The following is a 21,366-nucleotide window of genomic DNA, read 5'->3' on the forward strand; positions in this document are numbered from 1 at the left end:
TCATACATTTTGCATCGAACTAGTAATGTTTAGCACATTTCCAAACCTTTAAATAATGAATATTTTACACCATAATATCTCTATTTTGCACACGGAAAATCTAATAGATGGAGTATTATTTTTGTTCCTTCTATTGGTTTGATTTCTGTTAATTTTAGAAGTTCTGTTGTTTGTATGGCGTTTAAGCATGTAATGATCCTGGTTTTTGCTACATGATTTCACACTTTTTGCATAATTGAAGATTCTGGGTAAAAAACTTACCACAATTATCTTTATCTTTGAACAAGTAATGTTTAACACGTTTCCAAACCACCTTTAAATGATGAAGCTTTTACACCATATTAGAAGAAAATCTGTAGTCCAAAATTTAAATTTGACGGTATTTACAATGGTTGAATCTGAACACATCATGCTATTTTAAAAAAGTTTTGATTAAAAGAAAGATAGCCTTAGTTTTCATTGTCTACATGAACGATACTTTCTTAAAAAAAAACATTGCTTCCATGAAAATCGTATTTGATGAAACGTTTAAGTTTAAATTGGTTTTGCAGGTATCTTGCGGCTAAAAGCGAAGCTGATCACTACATGAGGGAGCAGAGACGTGAGCAAGAAGAAATAGTTAGCGTACCCGAAGTTGGTGAGTTTTCCAAATGAGAGTAGATTGGAATTATGTGATAGGCATTTATTCTTAGCCGCAGATCTAATTTCAATTTCCTTTTTTTGTAACGTTGTGACAGAGGCTTCCGAGGTGGCAGACATTCTTGCACAATATGGGTTGGAACCTAATGAGTATTGGCCCATGGTCAATGCTCTTCGAAAACGCCCTGAAGCATGGCTTGAATTCATGATGAGGTTAGTAATTACTTATATTAGTTGTTATAAAGATATGGGAGTGAGATTTTATTTAATTCCGTCACTTATTGCTATTTTTATGGGGCTACCAAATAGTTGCATCGTGCTTGGTAGTTTATTTGCTGCCCACCAAAATCATATTACAAAAGTATACGAGACAGACATATGTAGTAAATGATAAATCAATAGCACTTAATATGTTTGAATTTGGTTTCCAGTCGTTATTCTATATTCCTTTGAAACTAAGAGGCCTTGCCTAATTGATTCTATATCTCGAACTAACAAGCTTTGGGCTTCTACTGGCATCATATTCTCCTTTCTCTTTGCTCCCAGGCCTGATCCCCACAAATAGATATATATATTACTTTAACTGGCAGAGAGAATATGGGGCATCTTCACTATAAAGGAGGCCTTCAAATCTCCGAAGGGGGGCATGATATAGATTTTCTTTTCTTCTATTGTGAGAATATTCCGTTATGTTCCTTTGAAACCAATGTTGGAGTACTGACATTGTGGAATTGTTTGTTTTATCGTTCTCTAATTTGAATGGATTAGGACGATGGAATACTAAATAATCATGCATATAGGTAATAAGTAGGATGCACATCATGAGTGGGCTTGGCAATTAAAAACATAGGTTTTCTCCTGGGAAAGTCATGTGTTCAATTCTGGAGCAGGTAGGGTATTTACATGTGAAAGTTAATGTTTCGAGATATTTGTGAGGCCTTCAATCCATATAAAGTTCCATATACACTATCACTCAAATTGATGTGTGAGACTTTTCAAAAGAAAACCGGTCAGACCCACTTGGAACTATGAATTATTTTTATTAAATCTATCAACATTTCTAAAAATTACAATTAAATATAGAGGATAATTCTGCATTTAAAGATGAGTTGGGGTGGGGATGTTTTTAAATTTAAAATAATGGCCTCCAAACCCTATACATATATCTTGGTGAGAGCCTTTGAAAGAAAAAAAATCATGGTTTGAAAAGTTGCTAGAAACCTATGAATATTTAACATTAAAAATTGGTGATCATTTATACCCTTTCATAAAGGGTCCAAATGTCAACCATTGTGCACTATTTTGTAATTAAATGACGAAGATATTGATGGTACTTTATTACTTATTTATAATAAAATATGGATAGTGTATTATTTTTTAATTTTTTTATGGGGTAATGGCTTAGTGGTTGAGTCAGGGCATTGATATTTTTATCACTTATCTTTAATAAAACATTGATCCTGTATTATTATTTCTTTTACATGGGTTATGGCAGATAATTGCCATGATAAAGACCTGGGTTATATCATCGCTGTGCATTGTGGACATTTGGAATTTGGTTCAAAGTTCTTGTTTTAACAGAATAGTAGAAGTTCAGAATTTTAAGTTCAAGGTTCTCAATTTGAGATAATGTTATGTGCAACCTCTTGACAATTTTCTTTCATCTCTTTACGACACTTTTCATCAAGTAATTGAGTTGAGCTGAAGTACTCAATGATCTGAGTCTTTCATCAAGTAATTGAGTTGAGCTGAAGTACTTAACAATCTGAGTCTTTTCTTTACGACTCTTTTCATCAAGTAATTGAGTTGAGCTGAAGTAGTCAACGATCTGAGTCTTACATAATGAATTCTCTAAGCTGAGACCCTTTGGGATGGTCTACATTATATATTAGAGCACAGTGAATTGCTGATGCGAAAAGTCTTTCCAGGGAATTTATATAAGATACACTTATAAATAATGCTTGTCTCATTTGCTTTAGTGCCCACAGGTTCTCTAGGTTTGCCAATGATTCAGTCATTCCAGTTTAGTCATCCTAAAAATAGACAGTGGCAGTTTCACCATCCAAATATTCCGTGTCTCACTCGAAACATCTACAAAGGTTGTTGTCAATCCGCAAATAATTAAGAGGATATCGAGTTAAGCAAGAAACTATATGTATAACCATCATTATTATCCTCACCAAAAGGCAGCAATTTTTTCCCAATAGTCATCTCTGAGTCAAATTTGCCCAAAATTTCAATTGTTTAAATGGTTGTTTTTAATGTGTATATAGATTTAATACTTTCTAATACCCCTTTTATTCCTGTGCAATATCAATCTTTGAGCTGAAATGCTCATTCTATAGCCAGTATGAGGGTGACGTAAATATGTCCTTGTTCAAAGTGGAGTTGACATGTGTCCCCGTTAATATATATATATATATATATCTCTAAATAGAAAAAATGTCGGCTATAATAAAAAAACAAAAATGAAAATGTTATGCATGTTTAGTTAGTTGTCTATATGACTTAATATAATTTCATGTAAAGTAATTAAAGTAAAAAAAAATGTGAGTAAGATGTTTAAACATTATACTTTAAAACAATATTTCAACACGAGATTTAAATAAATTATTTGAAAATCGATGTTAACTAATGTATGTTGATAACAACTTCATAAATATGTATATATAGAAAACATGTTAAAATAAAATATTTTTATGTTGTATATAATAAAATATTCATGTATACTTAAAAATATATTGATGCACATGTTATGTAAAATATTTTAATGTCAATTATGTATATATTATATATTGTTTAAAAAAATTATGTATATATTAAAGATATTGAAAAAGATAAGTTTTTATGGTTAAAACGATTGAAGTGTCTCAATATTTTACATATTGGTCTTTTTTTTAGATATATGTTTTTTCTTTTCGAAATCCAACAAATATTTTTTGGACTTACATGTTTAAGTTATGTATTTTCTATAGCATTCAAAAATACAATTTAAACATTTAAAAATTACACATTGTATTTTTCACTTTAAAAGAAGTTTGCCCCTAAAGAAATCTGATCCCTCTCAGCTCATGTTAGGTCCGTGCTTAAGATGGATCTTGTTGATTTGGGGTAGGATTGGATGTGCTCTAGCGATGAAAATTGGTGGAGAGGCTAAAGCACATGAGATTTCCAATACCCAGAAATGGTTTGGATAGATTCTAAATAGTTTGGGAGATATTAAAATAATTAATATTTTTAATGGAGTCCCTAAGTCTAAACTTAGGGAAAATAAAATATTAATGTGAATTAGTATAAAACTGTTTTAGAAGGGTCCAAAAGTCATGGATCAAGGCAAAGTTAATTTTAGCCATTGATTAGGGACTTAATCTCAGCCGTTGAATTGTCAACGAGAAAAGTATAAGAGGAGGCTTGAGGATCACTTGGAGAACACACCGAGTTGATCAAGATTTTGATTTTCTCGGGCAGGGTTTGCTGAGGAAGTCGAAAGAGTGATCAGAGTTGCAGCTGAGGGGCAGTGAGTACAGAAGCAGAGAGATAGAGATAGTACTAGGAGGATTAGCGCAGAAGTCGGGAGAAGGACGCAGAGCCAGCCAGAGGTTCACGCAAAGCTAGCCAGGGCTCACGCAAAGACAACCAGGAGTTGCGCAGAGACAGCCAGGAGTTGCGCAGTGCCTCAGAGAGCTAGCGTGGGTGACGCAGAGGCCCTAAGGGCTGACACAGGGCGAGCTAGGGTGATGCTGGGCAGACGCAAGGCCAGAAAGGGCTGACGCAGTCCCTAGAGGTTGACGTTGGGGTTTTCATGGGGCAGATTGGAGCTGGGAGCTGTCAGAGTATTTATTCAGGGTTTCAAACGGAATATCTGTCTCCGAAGGAGAGGTACTACTGCCGAGATTATTCTCTGTTGGGTGAGCCAGTTGTGGCACCTAGATTGTATTCTGAAACTGCTTAATAATTGAAACCCTTAGATAGCTACACCGGTTTTCCCACATTGGGTTTTTCCGTGGACATTGGTCCAAAAACAACGATGTCACTTGTGTGCTTATTTTGTTTTCTTTAGTTGATGATCTGTAATGTGTTGAGCATGTACTTGTATTTATTTTCAGTATTTACATGGTAAATAACTTGTTAATTAATTAGAACAAGTAGGCAGAAATAAATCGGAAAAGTACATGAAGGGTTTCTAACAGTTAGACTTAGAAATTCCAACATGGTATCAGAGTGTGGTTACAGATCATAGGAGAATTGAGGACATCAGCCGAGCAGAGCAGCAGCAACAGAAGATAACTGTCCCGAGTGATAGAAGCTATTCCTAGCATAGAAGCAGCAAGGAAGGGGTGATGCAGTGCCTGCGTCATCAAGTTTGAGTCGGGAAGAGGATCAACGCAGTGGCAAAGGGGAGCAAACTCGAATTATGCAGTGCCCGATCATCTTTCTCAATCAGGAAGGATTGACGCCCGTGGCCAGGAGGTGCGGATTTTGCTGGTGCCGGGATTGCGCAGAGCCTAGAAGCTCTAACCTTTAGTTTGCTGGGGCTTAGGAGGCTGTGGGTAAGTTGCAGAGTGAAGCTACTGGGTTACTGTAGTCAGAACAATACCTAACAGCGCAAGACCAAGGAGGAGGGAGTTGCTACCGAGGATTTCTAGCCAAGAAATCCGGATCAGTGGTGCAGCTGCACTAAGGATTGGAGTGGGGGCATCTCGACATTGGTAGAGGGGTTTCCAGGAGGGAAATCGAGGCTCAAAGGGAGTCACACCGAGAACTTCCAGAAGGGAAGTAGAGGAGCAGTGAGATGGCAGTGAATGGGGTAAGAGACTAGGACAGACTGGACGGAGCCTCAAACTTCGTAGTCTGGAAGGCCAAAATCTTACCCGTTTTAGACAGGAACCGTCTCAAGCACTTCGCCTTGAGGACAATAATGGTCCCAGTTGACCCGGCGGATAACGATAAGTATGAGGATGCAATGGCGAGGGCAAAGAGCATCATCCTTGACGGGGTCAAGGACCATGTAGTACCACACATTACCGAGAAGAATATGACAAATGAGATGTGGGAGGCCCTAAAGAAGTTGTATCAGCATACTTCCTTGCAGAGGAAGATGCTACTAGAAAATCCGCTGCGGTCATACCAGATGCAAAAGGGAGAACAGATCGACACCTTCCTCGGTCGATTGAAGGAGATCCAAGATCAGCTGTCTTCCACAGGGGCCACGTCGGATCAAGAATTGATGGTGAGAACAACCCTGAATGTAGTCTCAGAAGACTGGGTGGTGTTTGTCTAGAGCATACTGGGCAGGGCGACCCTTCTAGATTGGGAGGAAATGTGGGCGGCTCTTCGTCAAGAAGAGATCAGAAGGCTAAGCAAGGCGGGAAGCAGCGACAAGGGGATCAGAATCAAGGAGGAGGAAGAGGAGGATGCTGCCCTAACATTTGAGGGAAAGTAGGAGAAACAGAAGAAGAAGGATCTCTCCAAAGTCAAATGCTTCAATTGTGGGGAACTGGGTCACTATGCGAGCCAGTGTCCAAGGAAGAAGAGCAAAGGAGAGGCTTCCGAGACCATGGCAGCACCAGCAAGGGCGGAGAAGGAATTGGAGATAGATGATGACTGTGCCATGAGTGCTCACACGCCACTTGAGCGGAAGTGGGGAGACATTGGGCTCTAGTCAGATGGACTACAAGCGATGAGGTGCAGGATCCTCGAGGTACTTAACCTCTTGGATTATACCTTGCTACGGGAGCCCCGAAGATGAGTAGTAGGATTGGCGGATGTCGGTAGAGACGGATGCGGATGGAGCGACAGAGGGAGCTACAGCGCAGGAGTCCCAGGACAACGTGAGGTAGTAGTGCGAGATGCACAGAGTTGCTGCAACAGTGTAGAGGTCAGAGAGGGAGCACTTGTCAGTGACAGAGGGAGCTTCAACATCAGGAGTGTTTCTAGCCCGACGAAGCTGTTAGAGTTGGGAGATCAGTTACTTCTTTGTAACTGAGTTACAGTGCAACAGTTAGCAGTGGCAGTGCTATGGGCAACACGATGCAGCATGATGAGAGGGGTTGCACTGCAGATGCAGCAGTGGCAGCGGCAGGGCCATGGGCAGCAACACGGATGTAGAGGGTATTGTCATATAGATGCAGCAGTGGCAGTGGCAGGGCCATGGGTAGCAGTACATGTTGCAACAGTACAGAGGATGTTGGGCAGCAGACCTAGCATCAGCACAGGGACCGATGCCAGATGATCAGGGTAATGCTCAGTGAGGAGTATTACTAGAGCACAGTCCTCGCTAAGAGGGAGTGTTGATTTGGGGTAGCATCAGATGTGCTCTAGCCACGAAAATCGGTGGAGGCTAAAGCACATGAGATCTCCAATATCGAGAAATGGTTTGGACAGATTCTAAATAGTTTGGGAGATATTAAAATAATTACTATTTTTAATGGAGTCCCTAAGTCTAAACTTAGGGAAAATAGAATATTAATGTGAATTAATATAAAACTGTGTTAGAAGGGTCCAAAAGTCATGGATCAAGCGAGAGTTAATCTTAGTCGTTGATTAGGGACTTAATCTTGGACGTTGAATTGTCAACGAGAAAAGTATAAGAGGAGGCTTGAGGGTCACTTGGAGAACACACTGAGTTGATCAAGATTTTGATTTTCTGGGGCAGGGTTTGCCGAGGAAGTCGAAGGAGTAATCAGAGTTGTAGCTGAGGGGTAGTATATACAGAAATAGAGAGGTAGAGATAGTACCAGGAGGATCAGTGCATAAGCCAGGAGAGAGGGACGCAGAGCCAGTCAGAGGTTCACGCAGAGCCAACTAGGGTTCACGCAGAGACAGCCAGGAGCTGCACAGTGCCTTAGAGAGCTAACGTGGGTGACACAGAGGCTCTAAGGGTTGACGCAGTGCCTCTAGAGGCTGACGTAGGGCGAGCTAGGGTGACGCTGGGTAGACGCTAGGCCAGAGAGGGTTGATGCAGTCCCTAGAGGTTGACGCTGGGGTTTTTGTGGGGCAGATTGGAGCTGGGAGCCGTCAGAGTGTTTATCCGGGGTTTCAACCGGAATATTTGTCTCCGAAGTAGAGGCACTACTGTCGAGATTATTCTCTGTTGGGTGAACCAGTTTTGGCACCTAGATTGTATTTTGAAACTGCTTAATAATTAAACCCTCAGATAGCTGCACCGGTTTTCCCACATCGGGTTTTTCCGGGGACATTGGTCCAAAAACAATGGTGTCACTTGTGTGCTTGTTTTGTTTCCTTCTGTTGATGGTCTGTAATGTGTTGAGCATGTACTTGTATTTATTTTCAGTATTTACATGGTAAATAACTTGTTAATTAATCAAAACAAGTAGGCATAAATAAATCAGAAAAGTACATGAAGGGTTTCTAATAGTTAGACTTAGAAATTCCAACATATCTATACTGGTTGACGTCCACAATTTCATTAACCAAAAGATTCTTACCCAATTTCAAGCCAAAAATGTCGATTTTCCTTTTCACTACTTTGAACGTCCAAACAAGGACCAGTTCATAGAGCTTTAATACTATGGTCTCTTTTTATCCATTAATGCTTATGAATGTATTAATGAGTATGGACATGTATTTGTTTAATACCATTTAAAAAGCTGTAGTCTAACTCTTCTATGTTTTGGCTCTTTTCCCTCATATTTTCTGGTCAATTTCGCTCGAAATCTAGTAGGGATTTGTTAGAATCACAAGTTTGAGCTGTGTTGTTTGCATAATCCAAGTGCCCTAATGGTTTTTGAGGGTGTTGAATCCATTTATGCATTCAAAAATGCATTTTGAACAATGAAAAAATACAATCTCGACCAAAACTGTATTGTTTGACGGCCAAAAATAACAAAACTTAGAAGAGTTAGACAACCCCTAAAAAACGAAGTCACTTAAACATCAATTTCCATCTATTTCCGTTATCGTGTTAAACATTTACATACAAATAGTTACATTTCCAATGTATTTTTAAATGATAATAAAGTACATGCATCAAACTCCAACTAAGTTGATTTCAAGTATAAACCCAATATTTTAAGCAAGAAACCTTATGTATTATCGTGAAAAAATCTACATAGTCATACTCATTCATCCATTCGTGCAAAAACTAATGCAGAAAAGAAAGGGAAGCCACATGAACATCCATTTCCATTGCTTGTGTCAAACATTTACATCTTCGAATAAATTTCAAAATGATAACAAATTGCGTACACCAAAGCCCAACTAGATCTATCTCAACTCTAAACCTATATTCTTGGCCCATATCCCTTAAAATCATAACATTGTAATTAGCTATCACATTTATAAAAAACCATTAAAAACATGTGCGTGAGAGCCATCAATCATAATCATTATCTAGAATTGGATGTTGATATCCAAGTGTCAGTCATTCTGGCATGAACATTCCAGTGTACAAGTCTTCAACACGCCGAAGTGATGCATCCTAAATAGTTAACATGCAATACATTCTAGCATAGTACTCTTGATTTGAAACGAAAAGCCTGAGGGATGTGAGTTGAGGGATAAAAAACGGATGGATAGATAGGTTAACTCTAAACCTAAATTTTAAAAACACGTGCGTCGGAACCACCAATCATAATCATTATCTAGCATAGATGTGTGTCAGCCATTCTGGCGTGAACATTCTAGTGTACAAGTCTTCAACATACCAGATGATGCATCCTAAGGAGTTACCATGCAATACATTCTAGCACAATACTCTTGATTTGAAATGAAAAGCCCAAGAGATGTGAGTTGAGGAATTGTTATCACGCTTTCTTGCACACTCCAAAAATGAGTTTGGAAAATAAAGTATGATAAGCATGAAATAGATACGAGGCTCACTCTATGGTGATTTGATAAGCCCCTTATCTATTTAGACTCTTAGAAGTCAAGGGAGGATTCCTTATTCAGAAGTAGGATCAACAAACATGCAGGCTTGTATGATGTCAATAAAATACCTGCATTGGATGATGTCAATGAAATCGTACTTTGCTTCTCTCACTTTTAACTTTTGCAAAACAATGCTCCAAAAAAGTATTTTATTCCCACAAAAATAAAGTTATCTACACTCGGAACTATGAAATTCTAACCCAAAGAAAAACTAATGCTAAAACTAAGATCCTAGTTTGATTGAAATTTTGATTTTGTGAGCAAAAATTCAAAAGACATTCAAATATTAAATGTGATATGTTTGAATGAAAGCGAAATTCAAGACAAACATTTAATCTCTACAATGCACAAAATTCAACACAATGTTACCAACAAGATAAGAGAGCATAGTAGCTGAGAGCAAAACCAATCTTTATTCATAACTTTCCAAAAGGCTGGAGTCAACCATGATAGCCAATTACAAACTGGTAACGGATATCTTACTTTCGTACAATAATTGAGAGAAGAATATAGGGTGATAAGAGAGTGCCAAGGAATTTTTGATGATGAATGGGAAAAGAGAGCTCTTATTTATAGTTTTTTGGAGCCAAAGGGGACACGTGTAATGCCCTTTTTCGAGAACAAAAGGCTAACTAACTAATTTAATTATTTAATGTTATCCTTAAGGTGATATTGAGTAATTAAATTAATAAAAGTAAAATTTGTTAAGTAACTTAAAAATTAATTAAAAGAACAAATCTTATAAAAAAGTCACTTTATTAAAAGAAAGAAAAAGGCCCATGCTTTTCGGAAGACTCATGGTATTCTGACAACCATCATAATAAAAGGAAGGCAAGGGATCATTTGAAGACATGAAGATTTGGTTTATTGTGTGTTGGATTTGGGAGCTCTAGTAGCTTATCGTGTGAGGGAAAACCCTTGTACAATTCCCAATTTCAGTGTTGAGAGACACACCCTAGCTGGTGGCAATTAGTTTTGGTTGTCAAAGATCCTGCTCTAGCTAGTCAAGAGGGAGAACAACTTTAGGTTCTTTAATGGAGCTTAGCGAGATTTTGGAGTAATTGTTAGAAGGTTGAAGCAACTTACATTGCAGACGAGGGAGTTCAACCAGAGAGGGATTTTGAAGAAGACCGAGTTTCTCTAGCTTATCTATTGTTAGGTTTATTTCGGATGAATTTGATGTAATTCCTTTTCAGTAATAATAAATAAATAGACAGAGTTTGTTGCAGTAAAATTTGTCTATTAGTATAATTCTGCTAAATTATCTAAGCTACCTCTTTCACAGACATAGACAGAGTAGTTGACTAACAATCTGAGCGCATTGCTGTGTGAAGTTGTCCGCTCACTGCACAAGTCGGAAGGAATTCCAACTGTAATCGACTCCATCAAAGAAAGTTGAAACAATAAGTTGTTATCTGACTGTGAACTGTATGCTCATTGAGGTGTTACCACCTGCATGCTGCCGTCGTTGGTGACTGTGCTAGGAATATTGCTTGTGTTTTCGGGGTTCATTTTCGCATAGAGCAGGTTTTTGGAATCATCTGGATTTTCTACAAAAACACTCACCTGGGGTTTCTTGCCAAAACGCTCACTTGGGTTTCCACATATTTGGATCCATCCGTAACCTCCAAGCCGCGTTGCTGCCAGAGACAAGGCACCGACTGCAGATAGCAACAACAGAGGCGCAAACCAGGAAAGGAAGAGAGGATGCATGTTAAGTGTCTGGCGAATCAACTGTATAACAATTGAGGTTACAGTCCCTGTTTGTGCAGTGTTTTTACAGGACATCTGATGGACCTACACATGGACGTTAACCAGTTCCTTGAAATCTTGTCAGAGCCTCCGGCTTTGCCTGAAGTAACAGTGGCTGAAGGTCAAGGGGTACAACTTGAAACTGGGGTCCATGAAAAAACCATGCTGTCGATTTTTTCATTATTTTTCATTTTGGACAGCGCAAGTAAAACAAATTTTGCAGAAAATGGAATTTCTGGAAACTAAAAACAACAAGCTCCGTTCTAAAATACACACCCTCTCTACCAGAGTTTTGGAGGTGGAAGGGAATAATTTTTCCCTTAAGAAGATTTTACATGAAAGCAAAGAGTAGGAAAATCTCCATTCTCTAAATGATACGTTGCATGCAAAAATTCTCGACCTTAAAAGCAAGCAGGAAGAAATCTGATCCCAACAGGCCACCTTCAAATAAGAAACTGAGACACACATCAATTCTTGGGCACAGGTGGTTCGGGCAAAGGATAAAACTCCTACCCCTCTTGCAGCAGTTGAAGAGGTGGTGCAAGCAAAACTTATGGAAGAACGCACCAGACGAGCGAGAGAATTGAATCTCAAGGTGAGAGGTCTCCCCTTACCTCACTCATCTCCGAATCCTATGGAAGTGGGGGCTAGGTTCATTCAGGATACCCTTAGCCTCCCTGATATAGCTCTGGACAAAGCCTGGTTGGGCTACGACTGCACTTTCTTCCTCGGGTTTCAGACTGCATCCGATCGACTCCGCACCCTCAGGGCTAAGCAGAAGTTGTTTTCTCTCTCCAGCAAGATTTTCTTGGATGAGGACCTCACCTGAGCACACGTTGCAAAACTTAAACAATCCAAAGAATAGGTTATGGCAGCACGATAGGCAGGGAAATGGGCAGTTATCAGGAATCTTCGGGCAATCATTCGAGACTCCTTCCCACCTGGGTGGGAACCCCAAACTGGAGGTTCCAAATGACGGGCCCGCTTGGGGAGACGACATGGTACATGCATCTCTATCTGCTGTTGGAATGGCAATGGATCTTTTTGGTCATCGTCGGGACTTTTGTATGACGCTCTCAAATCAAAGGACATCCTCTTCATGATCGAGACTCATGCAAGCCCTGTTTGACCCTTTCCAGGTATCACAGGTTACCATTGGTTCATAGTTTGCAGGCAGGGGACGAGGAGCTCAAGAGGGCTCAGAGGGTTAGGTGGAGTTGCTTGTTTGGCTAGTGACTCACTTAGGAACATGGTATCTGTGGTAGTCAAAGATGAGTTTGCCAGGTTTATGTGGATTCAGATTAGCGTCAAAGTCTCTCGTCCGAGGGACATCTACATTGCAATCTGTTACTTCCCCCAGCCTCTTCACCACTTGTCATCCATAATGGCTCACATGGGGACCCCTTTATAGACTTGTACACCGACATCACACAATACTCTGTTGTTGCGGAAGTCATCCTCCTAGGTGACTTCAATACTCGTACTAGAGATCTCCAGATCCCTCTCCACGATTGATCAGAGGACGTGTTTTGTACCCAGGGGATAGATCCAGATTTAGTTGGGCTTCACCGAATGTCAGATGATGCTTTGGGGCCCACAACAGTTTATGGTAAGCATCTATTGCAGTTGGGGGAATCACAGGAGTTGTTAATTCTAAATGGTCTTCCCTATTTCCCAGACTCTCGCTTTTTCACGTGTCGGCCATATGGCGGGGGTGTGAGTGTAGTTGATTATGTCCTTGCTAGCCAGAACTTGCTCTCTTTTATTCACCATCTCTCGGTCTCCCCCATCCCCCTTGCTGATCATGCACTTCTTTCCTTCTCTCTCCGGTTTGACCCTCCCCTTCCACCCCATCCTTCCCCTCGGGGCCCACCCCGAACCACCTTTCGATTTGACAAAGGCGACCTTGACATATTCTCCTCTACTCTACGCAAGATGCTCCCATTAGAAACCCAATTCTCCTTGCTTGATTCTGCTTCCACTAAATACACCTGTCTTTTCTCTGCCATTTGGGAAGTAGCACTCAAATCCTTCCCTCACTCCACTCGTTCCACTTTCACCTCCCGAAAAGTTGGATCTTGCCCCATGAACAAATGGTACGATGACGAATGCAAGACTCTACATTGAGAACTTCGATATGCTTTCACCCACTCTCAACCCTTCTACCCTGACCTCAAAGCTTCTTACCATCGTCTCCTTCGTTGCAAGAAACGACTCTTTGTCTCTCATAGAAGACGAGAACTTTCTGCTCTCCTTGCCCACTCCCCTAAACAATTCTGGCATACCATCCTTCCCCGATGCTCCCCTCTTCCATCTGACCTCGACCCTACATCCATGTTCTCTCACACTTCCAACCTTTATGATATTCCGGGGCAGGGCCAAGTTCATGTTACCTCCCCACCCCCTTCTTGTTACCTATTCTCAGACAAAGATATTAGAGAGGCCATTTGGGTGATGAACAACAACAAAGCAACCGATGAGGAAGGCTACCAAGCAGAGTTCTTTAAACACGGTTTTCGTGCTTTGGTTAGTTACTTGGCTGATCTCTTCAACCATGTAGTCCGTGAAGGTTTTCCACCGGCATGGTCACACCACATCATCCATCCAATCCACAAATCAGGCTCCAACTCAAATCCTAATAACTACAGAACAATCATGGTGGGCCACACGTTCTCGAAGTTGTATGCTACTGTTCTACATAGGAAGCTCTCCAGTGACCTTGAGTAGAGACAACTCAGAAATAGGGGACAGGCAGGTTTTCGACCAGCTTATCAGACCATTGACCACATCATCACCCTCCGCGTCGTGATTGAGTAGGCACGGCATCGCTCTTCGAAAGTCTATCGTTGTTTCGTAGATTTTTGAAAATATTTTGACTCTGTTCCGAGGGAAGTGTTACTCCAGAGACTCAGAGATATTGGCATCTCGACGACCCTATTGACAACTATTACGCGCCTATATGAGTCCCTCCTTGGTTGTCTTCGCATGGTTCATGGGATGTGTGATTTCACCCGAAGCGCTATTGGGGTTAAACAGGGTTGTCCATTATCCCCTACCCTGTTTGGGATCTATATTGATGAGTTGGAGTCTTTTCTACACGAGCATACCCAGGACACTGATGGTTTCCTTCTTCACTAGGTCATGATATCTATTTTACTCTTTGCTAATGACATGGTCCTCCTCTCCTCATCTCTAGAAGGATTACAGGGGCAGTTGGATGCCTTAGCTCTGTTTTGCAATCTTCAACAATTGATGGTTAACCTGGGTAAAACGAAGGTTATGATCTTCAATGGGGTGAAGAAAACTTCAGATCTTCACTTCCTATTCAGAGGGGAGGAGGTTGAGATCACCAACACGTATACGTACTTGGGGGTGCAATTCTCAGGCCCCCGCTTCAGTTTGCGACCAATGCTTCAGCCTCGAATCAACAAAGGATATGGATCCTTAGCCCTTCTCGAGAGACGGTGCTTTCGACATCACTTCTAGGACATCTTGTCCAAGATGAGCCTCATGGATACCTTGATTCGTCCCACTGTTCTATACGGCTTAGAGATTTGGGGATCGTCTTTACTTGAGTTGGATTGGGCTTTAGTTGAGAGAGTCCAAACCCTTCTTCTCCGCCGCATCATTAGATGCAAACAAACAATACCTCAACACATCATCCTTGCAAAGTTTGGAGCTCAACCCTTTCGGCTTGAGACAGTCTTCAATTTGGTCTTGTCCGGGGATTTGCAGACTCGATAAAGAGTAGGGATTGTTACCCTTACTTGGCATATTGCTCTTCTGAGACTATTGTTCGTTCTACTCCCTCTAGCCAAGCTAGATGTTGGTTTACAGGAGTTTCAAATCTCTTAGAGTTAGTGGGCATTCAGTTGGATCGTCTCCTTCCTTTCCGATATTCCTTGGATGCTCCTAGTCACCTTCTACCTACTAGACAAGAGTTGAACAAGATCATCAGGGAGGACATCTACTGGCAGTTCGTCCAGGTCACCTAGGTCAATCCTTTTGGAGGCTTGCGCCCAAAGATGGCCTTCTATGCTAAGCACTTCTTGGAGTTGATAGATGAGCTCATTATTCGACCCCAGTATACGTTTCACCACTGGATGCATGCTCTTCGTATTCCTCTAGGCCAATTCAAAGAAGGTTCTCATAGACTTCGGGTAGAGATAGACCACTAGATTGATAGACCAGAGAGAATCTGTCAGGTATGTCATTTACAGGAAGTAGAGACCGAGGTGCACTTCATTTTTGGATGCCCTATCTACAACGAGATCAGAGAAGGTTCCATTGCCTGTTTAGAAACTCTCAAGCCTTCACAGACTTTTTCAGGTATCTCGATGAGAGATGTTTGGCCCTATATATGTAGGAGGCTCTTAGGTTTCGAGTGCATATTCTTTAGCCTCCCATTAGACTAGACCCCACACAGAGGATCACAACATTTTTCAAGGTACTACCTTTAGACAGGGTCACAAAGAGAATGATTGATACCGTTTCATATCCAGAGTCTATACCAGTGAGGATCCATGGGACCTGACCCCGCCACACGAGACCTCAATAGCTAAACCGTCTCAGATTCGTCCCTAGGAGACGGACTAGGTCCTCCAGACCTCAGCAGTGCACAAACTCCCCCAGACAACGAGTTAGTGGACAGATAGTCCGCACCTCCCGCTGACCCTTCATTAGGCCAACAAACTTTGTGGAATTTTTTCCAGTGCTCTTCAGTCAGTCTTAGATGTTAGGAGAGATGGGTCTGATCCTCTTCATCAGGGCATTCCATACATTGTATCTTTTATGTTCCTGCATTGTACTTTTTATATTCATGCATTGTATTTTTTATAGGTGACCGTTTGGTTCTCTCGCATTTTATGGACATCATTGTACTCAACAGTCCCTGGGACCTACTTTGTGGTCATTAGTTGGACATAAATATAATTATCTTATCTTATCTTATCAACAAACATTATTGTGTGCCTTTTTTGAAGCATTTCAAAGAATAATTTCTGAGAAATTAAATAAAATTTAAATTAAGGGTTATTACATTGGTATGAGGGCCATGCTTTCCTGCCAATTTGATGGTTTGAAGATTAACATCATTGGAGCCAAAAATTTTGGGAGGGCATTGAAGAAGAAACACTAGCCTATTATTTTGCAGGTTGATCTATTTGCTGAAATTCGTGGGATTTTACCAAAAGCCGCGACTATTATTTTTCCTCAAGAGTTGAGTTATACATTATGATTGGGCCGAATTATTAGGCACTGAATTTACCATTGTTGAGGAACAATGGTGCTTGAAGTTATTCTTGGATATTGAGTGAGGCTGCACCCAAACCCTAGCATGGAAAACGCTTAGTTTTGGTGGCCGCATCTCAGGTATTGTTGCAGGTTGATTTCATTAGTGGCAAGGGTCGAATTAAATGTGTTTATAGCAGCTGAGTTCATGGTTTTGAGGGTCGATTTTGTAGCAAATTAAACAAGGGCCAAAGTGCTTTTGGGGGGTGGGGGGGTGAGAATTTACTCATATGTGAGGCCGATCTGCGGTTACTCGTTGAATTTAGGAACAAGGTTTATTTGAAGTTATCACCATTGTGGAGTCACATTGTCGTCTGCAAAAGCGGTTGATATTATGGCAGGCGCAGAGGCCGAGTTTAGTAAGGGCCGAGATTGATGTTGTCAAGAGCCGAAGCCTCTAGTTTCTAGGATGAGTTATCCCATCCAAAAATCAAACCAACTAGGGGCTGAGACATATGAAGTCGAGATCAATTGGTTACAAATAGAGACGACTGACTGGCTACTAGGTCAAGGCCACCATTTGTTGAATTAAATTGAAGGGTTAGATTGCCAATTATTGAAGCGAAAAGTTTTCGAGCACCGACAGACGGATTGCAAAGGATACCAAAGGCCGAATCTGTGGCCAGGAGAGATGCAGTGATTGGCCACATTGCTTGGCAAAATTTGGACGAATTGTGGGGGATATCAAAGGTTGAATTAGTGGCCACGAGAGATGCAGTCATTAGCCACACTGCTTGGCCGAATTTGGGCAGATTGTGGGGGATATCAAAGGCCAAATTAGTGGCCAGAAGAGACACAATCATTGGCCACACTACCTGGACGAATTTGGACGAATTGTGGGGGATATCAGAGGCCAAATCAATGGCCAGAAGAGACGAAGTCATTGACCACACTGTCTAGCCGAATATCCTGTGAAAAAGGTATCCAGATTCAACACATTTGACAAACAATTTCTTGGGAGCTCATTATCAGGTTTTCCCTTAATATATTATGTAAATCCCTTCCATGAATTCTTGGAATAAAAACTAGTATTAGAGTTGCAATATTAATCTCTAGGTTTGCACCATTTTTTTGTTGAAATTGTGTGGGTCTAGGAATTTTCCTTTATGATAAATTTCTCATTAAATAAGGGGATATTACATTTGTTGCCGGTGTTTCCTATAAAGAGACTAAGTTCCGTATTCAAAGAGGTCGAGTGGGGTTTGCTTTTGGCTGCATTTCCATGTCAAAGATTGATTTCTTCATTTTTGAGAGGCTGAATCGATAGTGCTTCAGGGGGAAAAGCATACAAGTAGAGTATGTTAATGAGTACATTGGGAAGATGGAGTTTTTGCAGCATCTTTTTATCACAGGAGACAAGTTGGGTGGTTGGTCTCCATCAAAAGATACCCTTCACAGCTCATTGGAGGAGGTGGCAGAATGTTTACAAATGGTGAATCAAACACCTTCCTAGTGTTAATTTTTGAAACTAGGGTCAAATTCCACCTTGAACAACTTAGATGATTGAGATGATGCTTGCATTAAATTCCTCTTTTCGAGAGGACCAAAATCGACCGAAAAATCACCTTATTTGGTCAAGTGGAAATTGATTTTTGAATTATTTTATTCATTCATGTATAATGGAATGGGTTGGACCTAAGCACATGTGAAATTAGTTAGGTCGACCTCAACCCCAAGTGGACCTACATGAAAGCCTATAAATAGAAGCGACCTCAAACTCATTTCAACACACATTGATCAAGCCATCTTATATTCTTCTCTTGTCTTGGTTCGCACAGGTTTGATGGAAGGAGTTCACACAAGGGTCCGAAATCACATGCGTGAAGCTCGCACAGATCTAGGGTTTTTTGGTTCTTGGACACTGGCACATAACTGGGTATTTTCGTCCCTGGTCGCCAGCATACAATGGCTCTGAGAGCGTCTAGGAAGCCTTAGACGCTGGGACAAAAGCCTAAGGGAGCGTCTAGGGTTTTAGAGGTAGACCGCGCAGCATTAGTCCCCGGACGCTCGCACAAAGTGGTACTGAGAGCATCCAGACAATCTCGGATGCATGCACAGTAACTGGAAGAGAGCATCTGGGGGTTTGAAGCAGTTCTTGGTGAGTTTTACCCCAGACACAAGCACAGAGTCTTCCTAAGAGCGTCCGAGTAGGCACATACACCTTCACATAGCGGCCGAGAGAGTGTCTAGGGAGTTTCGGACGCACGCGGTTAGTTTTGCTGAGAGCGTCCAGGGTTCAGATCTGGGGTTTGACAGTTGGCTTCAGTTGGCTTCAGTGATTTGATGAATCAAGGGTTTCTCTCTGTTGTTCTATAGATCTGTAGATATGTTCTGTAAATCTCCGCTGCAAATATATGTATTGGGCTTATTGTATTCTTTACCAAAAACTTTTTATGACGATCTATTAAAGAAGAAGATTTGAAAGGGTTTTACCCTTGTTGGGTTTTTCCTTGGTCTTGGACCAATCTACTGTTTCTTATGGGTTTGCTGTTGTCTTCTTTGTCATTGCATATATTGTCCTATCTTCAGTTACAGTTTATGATTGGTTACATTGCTAATAATTTGGATACATTGTTAATGAAGAAGTAAATTGGGCTAAAGTAATTGATACAACATAGAAAAATCTGAAAAATTAACATGGTATCAGAGCTGAGGTGAAGGACAAGCCCAAAAGAAGACAAGCATTGAAGCCCTCATTATCACAAAGAGGATTGCCTAGCCAAGGTCAAGATGTCTTCGTCTACCTTCAAGGAGCATAAAAAGTTTGGTGATGCATCAAACTTTGTTGCATGGAAAGTCAGGTTGGAGATCATAGCTGACAACAATGATGTGCTGGAATACATTCAAGGAAGGATGCCCGAGCCTCCAGAAAATTCTTCTGCTTCCCTCAAGAATAGGTACAAGAAAGGTGAGTCCAAAGCAAAGCAAATTATAGTTGATGGTTTACAAGATCATTTACTTGCATATGTTGGGAATTTAAGAAAGTCTAAAGACATGTATGACAAGATAGCCGACATGTATGAAATCAATAATTTGAATGAGATCATCACCTTAAAAGATCAACTCAAGGAAACCAAGATGAACAAAGGAGAAGTTGTTCAATCTTACATTATGAGGATCTCTCTCCTTAGAGATCAATTGCAGAGAGTTGGAGAAACAAGATCATTTACTTGCATATGTTGGGAATTTAAGAAAGTCTAAAGACATGTATGACAAGATAGCCGACATGTATGAAATCAATAATTTGAATGAGATCATCACCTTGAAAGATCAACTCAAGGAAACCAAGATGAACAAAGGAGAAGTTGTTCAATCCTACATTATGAGGATCTCTCGCCTTAGAGATCAATTGCAGAGAGTTGGAGAAAATGTGCCTGACAGGGAACTAGTAGTTGTGACTCTTAGAGGTCTCCCTCCTATTTGGGAAACCTTCATTACTACAATCAACAACAGTAATGTCCTTCCGTCATTTGATGAAATTGTTGGGAAGCTTACTCAAGAAGAATCGAGGATGATAACAAGAGGAAGGATTCAAAAGCATGAAGAGGGAGAGCCCACTGCATATATCACTCATGACAAAAGGAAGAAGGCAAAAGGAGGTCCATCAAGGAAGCCTCCTTCTCAAAATACAAAAGGAAGGAATGACAGATCGTTATCTCATATTGAATGCTACAATTGCCACAAGAAATGTCATTATGCATGAGACTATCCCGAGAAGAGAAAAAGGCCATGTTACAACACCAAAAGCAACAACAATAATAAAAGAAGAAAAGACAATCAAAGGAATAACCACGATAGAAGATATGAAAGAAGAAGAAGAGATTCCTCAAGCGACTGTGAAGAAGATCATCCTCCTCAAAAGAAGTCAAGGGCTCCCAGGTATGAAAGTAACGCTGTAAATAAATTTGAATACATTCTTATTTCTGCCCTTACTAGTTCTCCACCAGATTCGTGGGATAGTTGGTTGGTTGATAGTGGGGCCACTCATCATTTCTCTGGATACAAGGAAGTCCTCTCTAATCTGGTAGAGAGGGAGACTAAGTTGAAGATCATTCTTGGAGACAACTCCACTCATCTCGTGAAAGGCTTTGGGTTTGTCAAATTTCAGTTGAATTCTGGGGAATTAGTTATGCTGCATGATGTTATGTATGTATTGGGATTAATGAAGAATTTGGTATCTATATCCGCATTAGAAGATAAAGGGACGAGGGTTGCCTTCATCAAAGGTAAAGATATGACTTGGCTTGCTGATTCACCTATGAGAGATGCATTCACATTAGGATCGAGATTTGAAAGACTCTATAGAGTCACTAGAAGGCCACTTCTAGCATTGGTTCATAATACCAATCATCTGAGCGAGTTGTGGCACCGCAGATTGGCTCATCTACACTATGATGCTCTTCCGAAATTGAAGAAACTGGTCTCAGGTATTCCCGATGTTCAAGCCCATCATGATGGAGTTTTCCCAGGTTGTGCGAGTGGAAAGAAAATAAGGGGACCATTCCCCTCTAGTGAGAACAAGACAAATGACATCCTCCATCTCATTCATTCTGATATATGTGGTTCGATGCCTGTGCATTCTATTAGTGGTCATCTCTACTACATCACCTTCATTGACGACTTCTCAAGAAAGACATGGATATACTACCTTAAGCACAAGGATGAAGCCTTTGAAATGTTCAAGGAATTCAAAGCCTTGATCGAAAATCAAACAGGAAAGAGAATCAAAGTATTTAGGTCTGACAATGGAGGGGAATACATGTCAAACGAATTCATAGCTTTTTGCAAGAAAGAAGG

The 21,366-nt window shown here is 40.7% G+C and overlaps 1 protein-coding gene across 1 annotated transcript in view; it reads left to right on the plus strand.

The window, feature by feature from the left end:
* Positions 1-21,366, plus strand: part of VIT1 (vacuolar iron transporter 1) — a 120,609-nt gene that overhangs the window by 74,567 nt on the left and 24,676 nt on the right. The window contains exons 2-3 of the mRNA XM_089459223.1: positions 552-637; positions 738-852. Coding sequence (XP_089315349.1) covers positions 552-637; positions 738-852 — 201 coding nt within the window. The remainder of the gene's footprint in view (positions 1-551; positions 638-737; positions 853-21,366) is intronic.

The sequence above is a fragment of the Pinus tabuliformis genome, chromosome 7 (genome assembly GCF_031772625.1).
Source record: "Pinus tabuliformis cultivar Carrire ecotype Pingquan chromosome 7, CPIR1, whole genome shotgun sequence".
NCBI classification, from domain to species: Eukaryota; Viridiplantae; Streptophyta; class Pinopsida; order Pinales; family Pinaceae; genus Pinus; species Pinus tabuliformis.